At 39.3% G+C, this 8,312-nt stretch overlaps 1 pseudogene and 1 gene segment (V, D, J or C); both read right to left on the bottom strand.

Annotated features, from left to right (window-relative positions):
* Window positions 1–284: 284 nt before the first annotated feature.
* LOC102840794 lies at window positions 285–928 on the bottom strand (annotated as a pseudogene).
* A 638-nt stretch (window positions 929–1,566) lies between these two features.
* On the bottom strand, window positions 1,567–2,016 carry LOC102840408. The segment is given in 2 exon segments: window positions 1,567–1,886; window positions 1,971–2,016. Coding segments are annotated over 2 exon segments (366 nt in total).
* Between the last annotated feature and the right edge of the window lie 6,296 nt (window positions 2,017–8,312).

Genomic DNA, 8,312 nt, shown 5'->3' with positions numbered 1-8,312 from the left:
GTGACTTCAGTACTGTATCATCATTGCTGTGGCCTCACCCTCTGATCTCTGCCCAGGCTGAGGGGCCCACAGGCAACATCCCAATCAATTCAGAAATCATTGTGTATTCCTGCTACAGTCAGATTTCTCCACAGGTGGGCACGGAAAACTGATGACCCCTTCCCCCCTCTTTATATTAGATCTGAAGTTTTGGAACAGTTTTGGCAAAGTGTCTTCTCTGGTTTTTGTTTTTTTGTGTGCCTGAGCAGGGGCACCTCCCCTATGTGTCTCTGCTCCTTCTGTAACTATTGTATTTCTTTTATTATCTGTTTTTTAAACTGTTGGCACCCCTATGGTGTGATTTTGTCTGCTTTGGCAATAAAAGGGAAGATACTCACTTTTTTCATGTAGATAATTCATAAATTCAATATGCAGTGGTTTAAGCTGAAATCATGATGCAGCTATTAATTGTAAACAACACTGAACTCTCTTCTCAGGCATCTGACATCTGTTCAACCTAGATTCTGCATTTAGGTAGTCCTTAAACTTATTGTTAATGTAATCAATAATAGATTGACAGCAATTACTGTTATCTACTTCATCTCCAAATCTTGGGGTATTGACTATCATGAGTAGTAACTGAACTCCAACTTCTTTGATTAAAACTGGATTGTTGCACAGATACAGTCTTTTGTAATCTAGGAGGAGAACCTGGATACTCTGGAGAATACAAACAGGTGAGAAATAGTGAGTTGATTAATGTTCACTTTCCGATCCAGATTTACATACTACCATAACTGAATTCAAAACCTCTCTTCAATGATTACCTGTATACTTGATTGTGGAGATTTGGCAAGCTCACATAGCTTTAAAGATTATTCCAGTGAGCCATAGTGCTGCTTTTGATGCTCATCTCCTCAGCATAAGTGGATCTTTCACTGACTGGCATTCCTTTCACCCTCAGCTACCAGCCCCAGCACAGCTCAGCTCACAGATTTTCCAAAGCCTCCTACCAGATTCTGTGTCTTGACCACCCAGCATCATTGCTCCACTTAGGCACTCAACAGATAGCAGATTTGCCACGGTATTTTTAATAGCCTCATAAGTATGTTAAAGTTGACCCTGGATAAAAAAGTCCAAATATTATTTGATTCATTGAATTATAATTGTAGAAGAGTATGGTCTTCCAGAAGAACAATGAAATCTGTCTTGAGAGAAATACATCTAGAATGCTCTTAAGAATCTGATGGCAAGACTTTGTCTTTCATACTTCAGCCATGTTATCAGGAGGGAAAATCCCATGAAGAAAGACATCATGCTTGGTAAAGTGGAAGGTCAGACTCCCACCAACTTGGATTGACACAGAGGCAGCAACAATAGTCTCAAATGTAGAAAATGTGAGGATGGTTCAGGCCCAGGCTGTGTTTTGCTGTATACAATATTGTTATGAGTTAGAAATAGCTCAATGGCACCTGACAGCAACAACAACAACAAAATAAGCATGCCTGCAGCCTAATTGTCCCTATCATCTCTAAAGTCAGTGCAGTTGCCTTCTCATTCAGGGTTTCTGGCACACTCAGGATGTGGTTAGCACACTGTGTCTCTCGCACAGTAATACATGGCCGTGTCCTCAGAGCTCAGACTGCTTAGATCCATGTAGGCTGTGCTTGTGGACTTTTCACTGGTCATGGTGACTCTGCCCTTAAACTTCTGTGCATAGTTTGTATTACCATTGCTTGGATAAATCCATCCGATCCACTCAAACCCATGTCCAGGGATCTGACGCACCCAGTGCACATAGTTGTCAGTGAAGGTGTATCCAGAAGTCTTGCAGGAGATCTTCACTGATGACCCAGGCTTCTTCAGTTCAGCTCCAGATTGCACCAGCTGGACCTGGGATTGGCCACCTACTGAGAGTAAATTGGGTTGAAAGAAATTCACCATGAATACCAAAAACCCCTTCCCATCCCTGGGATTGGGAACTATTTTACCTCTAGTTGCTGCAACCAACAAGACGACTCTCAAAGTCCAGTCCATGGTTAGACAGCTGTTTTCCCAGAACATCTAATGGAGAGTGGTATAGTTGTTGGTTGAGCTCTAGTAATGCAGATATATCCTTATCTGATGTAGTAAACTTCAGATTATTTACATATTTATGAGGCAGAGTATTTAAGACTTAGTTCTGGGCCCCATTTGAGGAACATATTTATTTTTTGATGATTTCCAAGACACACAGCCAAACAAGCAAGGAATGCTAAAGATGCAAATCATGAAACTCTGGGTGTGTGAAATCACTCACACTGAGGAATACAGTGAAGCAGAATAACCATGCTTCTCTTTGTGTCATTTCTTATTCTGTCTAAAGGCAGCAGTAAATAGGACTTAGAGGTAGGAAATCAAGGTTTGTCTTTGGATGTGACACCACTGCATTTAAGTTGGGTTGTTAGAGTGAAATTTTGTTATGTTGTCCTACGTGCCATCAATTAGCTCCAACTCACAGTTACTCTAGGTACAAGAGATCAAAACACTATTGGGTCCTGTGCAAACCTCACATTCTTATGCTTGAACCACTGTGTCAATTCATCTGATTGAAATTTACATATGGCCTGCAGAAAAAAGACTTATACTAAATCATTTATTATAAACCCATATTTTATTAAAAGAGGTTTCAGAATAGTTTTGTGTGGAGATAACGGGCCCTTGAATATGGAGAAAGGCAATAGATTACCTCAAATATATATTTCAAACTCACAAATAAAGAAAATGCTTGATGGTACACTGGTATTCTTTATGGGTAAATGTGAAAATTCCATTTAAATACAAGTTCCCCAGAACTTCTCATTACAGTTCATACATATTTTGGGTAATAAAATGTAACTTTTGGACAATCACTCCCCTTTTTGTCATCTAAAGTTGGCATGAAAATTTAAACCTTAATGAGGGTTGGAGAACGTGTGGGCAGCACCAGAAGAATAGTTTTAGTTAAAAAACTTAGTGCAAAAAAGAATATTTCCTGCTCATCCCTAAGAAGATATTAACTAGCCTTCAGGAAACTGCTACCAAACTCCCTAATTCTGCTACATATTTTCAATAGTTTCTTAGTGCCCTCTGCAGGCCAGAGAACTCTTTGCAGGGTAGCTCATTGACTGCCTTCCCTGTCTTGGTCTCTCAAGTAATTTATTGTCAAGTTCTCAGCGCTCATGCTGATCATTTATAAATGGAAATTAGTACTCTTTTTAGTGATTCTTCATACATTGAGGGTTGGCAACTGGCTGTGGTGGTTTTCACATAGATGGAAATGTGGACCAGCATGTGTTCAACTCTCTTTTCTTCAGTACATGATCACTGTAGACCACTCTGATGCAGGTCAACACAGTGTTACCTAACACCCAGGGTTGAAAATCACGAAAAACATATTGGAGTGGAAGAATAAAATGGGATTCACCGCACTCCTAAGTCTTAATGCCTTATGAAGTTTATTTCATACCTGTGTACTGCACACAATGAACTCTACTCCTCTAATGTGAAGAAAAAATATATATTCCCATGAATATGTCATTGATCATGCAAAATTCTACCTGCAATATCTGGTATCCTTCCTTTCGCAAACATTGTATTTTCCAGTTATTCTTTCTTACCAACTTTTGAACTCTATCACAAAGAATTACCACAAATCCTGACCACACATTTGATCGATTTTAGATTGTAAAATAGTTTGTTAAAATTTCAATTTATCCCTGACTTTCAGTGTTGTGGTGTAAATTTCAGTAACAACATTTACTACTCTTCCTTGGAGCCATGTATATAATAACCTAACACTCCTAGCATTATACTTCAGGTTATATCAGGAAATGTTTTGGATGCTGCTTATGATGTTCTTCCTCTTCAATTTGTCATTCAAATCACAGCAAGCTACTGGATTTTAATTAAAAAATGGTCAACAATTCTGCATTCCAGTTTACTTATGTCTAAGATATCAAATTAAGCATTACGTTTATTTAATTATTTTTTTTTATATTTTATCGTGAATTATGTGGTATTCTACATGGGAGAACATTAGGTTTACATTCATCCTAACATATATCATTTCATTGCCCTAGTTATGAGCCCCTCCGTGCATCATCACCAACCAAAGGGTATCTTGCAAGCTTGCCAAGCACCCCACACCCCCCAATCGTCAGCACACAGCCCCTCTCCCTCTCTGGGTCTAATGTCCCCAGCTGCTCCATCTCTCCACATCACCGTCTCTACCTCCAACTCTGGTGTCACTGCTTCTCTGGATAGGGTCCCGCTCTCCACTCTTCTCCCTTGATGGTCTCTGGAACCTCCGCTCCTAGACTGCAAAGTTAATCACTCCCCTCCTTGCTAGAAAATGTCTGCCTTTACATTTCCAACTCTCATAATGAATCCTTATAAAAATTATTCACGATTGTATCACAAGATACCTGTCTGCATTTCCATTCATCAGCCCCGCCTAGACATATTGGATACAACTCTGTAGAGATTCTACCTTCCTCCAAACCCTCTGGATGTAGGTTCCCTATTGAAAGCTTTTAAGCCAATCACTTCTTGCCTTTGTACACCCCACCCCTATTTTGGGTAGCCAATGTCCAAATTGCCCATCCCTGTCTACTATCTGTATGGAGTGGGTGGGAATGAGCCTTGCTGTAAAGACTTGTTCCATCTTTTGAGCTACTGCATCCATAGGTGTAGGTCAAGTTCATCAAAAATTGTGTCAAATTACTCTTTTTTTTTTTTTTTTTTGCTCTTCTTTCTTCTTCTAGTTGAGCTCTAATCATCCAGTCATTGAAGCCTGGTCAAGTTGGTATTATCTCCAAGTGTGGGTGTTCTTGTGCATATGCCCTCTCTTCTGATCAGCTGGACATTCCACTATCCACTCTAATTCTCTGGGGCTATATCACTGACTCTGGGTCCAAGAGTCTCCAGGTCTTGCAACAGGTCTGGCCAACCACATCTCCACCCAGTTCCACAGGAATCTATTGAGCATTGTAGGGTTTAGCTTACAGCTTCATTGCTGTTTTTCCCTCGCTTCCCCTTATGGGTGACGAACGTGGTCACCAATCAGTGTGTGTATTCCCATTGAGTCTTCGTCTTGGAAGTGGGTTTGCTCTGAGGGAACCCAATTGCTTGCCTTGATGTCTCCTGGGTAAGCAACTTGCTTGTTCTTGCAATAATCAGTCAGTCTGCTGATATGTTTTTGTATTTTTCCTGTCGGTCTTTCTTTCAAGAAGTATCTTCTTGAAAGATACCACTCCAGGCTAGTCTGCCCATCCTTTCAAGTGGAAATATCCCACCTCTGAAGATTCTGGTTGCTGTTCAGGATTCCACCTATAGTCTTATGAAATGCAGAGGCTCCACAAGAAGCCTCCTTTACTGGGTACGTTGTAGCCCCATTGTAGGTATTCCAATCAGTTATAGCCAGAATATGGACTTACAAGCTTTCAATGATGGTGTGTCTGACTATTTCTTTCTCTCCCCCTCCACTGTCTATTTTATAATGGTATGCAAGGGAAACCAAGATTCAAAAGACAGCTAAGCATCTTAATATTATTTCTCATCTTTTGTACATTCCAATAATGTCTCAATTCCTGTATCACTGTGCCCTGATGTTCCAAGGTTGTGCATACATCATTCTTTACCTCTGTTCCACTTAGCCAATGCAAGCCTGCCTAATTGTTCTCCCATCCTTTTTGTTCTTCCATCCCCTACCCCTACTTGTATATTGCCCCCTCCCCAGCACCCAAACTATCCTGTATGTATTCCCTGCCCTGTGTTCCACCTTCCTGTCTGTCTCCTTTCCCCAGCCCCCATATCCCAGCAACCAGTAAAGAATCCTCCCCCCTTTAGTATGGGTTATTTTTCTTAGTCTTTTACAGTAGTGGTCCTATGCAGTATCTCTACTTTGGTGACTGACTAATTTCACTCTACATAATGTCCTCAAGGTTCATCCATGTTGTGTGGTGGCTTGCAGCTTCATTGTTATTCTTGAAGGTAGCAAAGTATTCCATTTTGTGTATGTACCACAGCATTTTTATCCATTCTTCAGTTGATGGGAACTTTGGCTGTCTCCATCTTTTTGCTACTGTAAATAGTGCTGGATGAACATATGTGTGTATATATCTACTCATATTATGGCTTGTATTTCTTGTGGGTAAATACCAAGTAGAGGAATTGCTGGATCATAAGGTATTTCTATTTCCTACATTCTGAGAAAGTGCCATATTGCTTTCCAGAGAGGTTGGACTATTTTGCAGTCCCATCAGCAATGCAGGAATGTCCAAGTCTCCCCAAATCCCATCAGCATTTATTGTCCTCTACTTTTTTTTATCTTTATTGTTATTGCTGGATTGAGATGATATCTCATTGTTGTTTTGATTTGCATCTGTCTAATGGCAAGTGATTTTAAACATTTCTTCATATGTTTGTTGGCTGCCTGGATCTCCTCCTTCGGGAAGTGTCTATTCATGTCCAGTGGCCATTTTTAAATTGGGTTATTTGTCTGTTTCTTGTATAAATTTTTGTAGTTTCCTATATATTTTAGAAATAAGTCCCTTGTCTGGTATGTCATTGCAAAAGATTTTTACCCATTCTGTGGGTTCCCATTTTACTATTCTCATGAAGTCTTTTGATGCACATAAGTTTTTAATTTTTAGTATGTACCACTCATCTATTTTGTATACTTTGTTTGTGTAGTTTTTTAAATGTTTGGCAATCTGTGTATTCCCTGACTAAATGCCATCACTTTTGTCCCTATTTTTTTCATTGATGGCCTTCATAATTTTGTGATTCATATTCTGGTCTTTAATCCATGTTGAGTTGTTTTTTGTATAAGGTGTATGGTGAAGATGTTGTTTCAATCTTTTGCATATCGCTTTCCAGTTCTGCCAGCACCATCTGTTGAAAAGACTATCACCTCCCCATGCGATATATTTAAGTGTTTTGTCAAAAATCAGTTGGCTGTATGTTAATTTCTAGATTCTCGACTCTGTTCAGTTGATCTATGTATCTTTCATTTTACCAATATCAAGTTGTTTTGAACTCTGTAGCCATGTAGTAAATTTTGAAGTCAGGGAGTGAGAGGTCTCCTACCTTATTCTTCTTAAGCAGTGTTTTGTTTATCCTGGGTCTCTTTCCTTTCCATATAAAGTTTGTAATTATTTTTTCCATCTCTCTGAAGAACGTTGTTGGAATTTGGATTGGGGTTGCATTATATGTGTAAATGGCTTTTGGCAGTATTGAATTTTAACAATGTTAAGTCTTCCTATCCAGGAGCATGGTACATTCTTCCATTTATATAGGTCTCTTTTGGCTTTCTGTAGTAGTGTTTTGTAGTTTTCTTTGTATGAATCCTTTGTTTTTTTTAATACATTTGTTCGTAGATATTTCATCCTTTGGGTAGCTATTGTAAATGGTATTGCTTTCCTAATGAATACAACCGATTTTTGTATGTTTATCTTATATCCTGCCACTTTGATGAATCTTCCAATGAGGTCTAGTAGCCTTTTACTGAGACTTTGGGGTTTTATACATATTTGATTATATCATCTGCAAATAGAGAGATTTTTACTCCTCTTTGCAAATTTCAATGCCTTTAATTTCCCTGTCTTGCCATATAGCTCTTGCTAAGACTTTCAGCACAATATTGAATAGGAGTGGTGATAAAAGGCATCCTTGTCTGGTTCCTGTTCACAGAGGTATGGCTTTCAGTTTTTCTCCATTGAGTGTAACGTAGGCTGTTGGTTTAGAATATATACTCTTAATTATGTTGAGGAATTTCCCTTTAATTCCTACTTTTTTTTTTTTTTTTTTTTAGTGCTTTTATCAGAAACAGATGTTGTCCTTTTAAGTGGGAGTTTCCCGTGGTTCAGGCTTCTACCTATAGTCTTACGTATTGCAGAGGCTCCACAGGAAGCCTCATTCCCTGGTCACTTTGTAGAACCATTTCAGGTATTCCAATCAGTTATAGGCAGAAGACGGACATACAAGTTTACTATGGTGATGTTTCTATTTCTTTCTCTACCCCTCTGGTGTATATTTTATATTATAATGCAAGGAAAACCAAGATTCAAAAGACTGCCGAGCATCTTAAAATTATCCCCCCCCCTTTTCCTCATTCCAACCATGAGATAATCTTTGTATCCCAGAGCCCTGTAGTTCCAAGGTTGTGCATACATCATTCTTTATCTCTGCCCCACTAAGCCCATTCAAGCATGCTCAATTGTTCTCCCATCTGCTCCGTTATTCCATTTCCTTCTCCCTCCTTGTACATTGCCCCCCTCCCCAGCACCCAAACTTTCCTGTGTCTAATCCCT

The sequence above is a fragment of the Chrysochloris asiatica genome, unplaced genomic scaffold (genome assembly GCF_000296735.1).
Source record: "Chrysochloris asiatica unplaced genomic scaffold, ChrAsi1.0 scaffold00260, whole genome shotgun sequence".
In the NCBI taxonomy this organism is placed as follows: Eukaryota; Metazoa; Chordata; class Mammalia; order Afrosoricida; family Chrysochloridae; genus Chrysochloris; species Chrysochloris asiatica.
The sequence above is the reverse complement of the archived record's forward strand: the minus strand, read 5'-3'. Positions and strand labels throughout refer to the sequence as shown.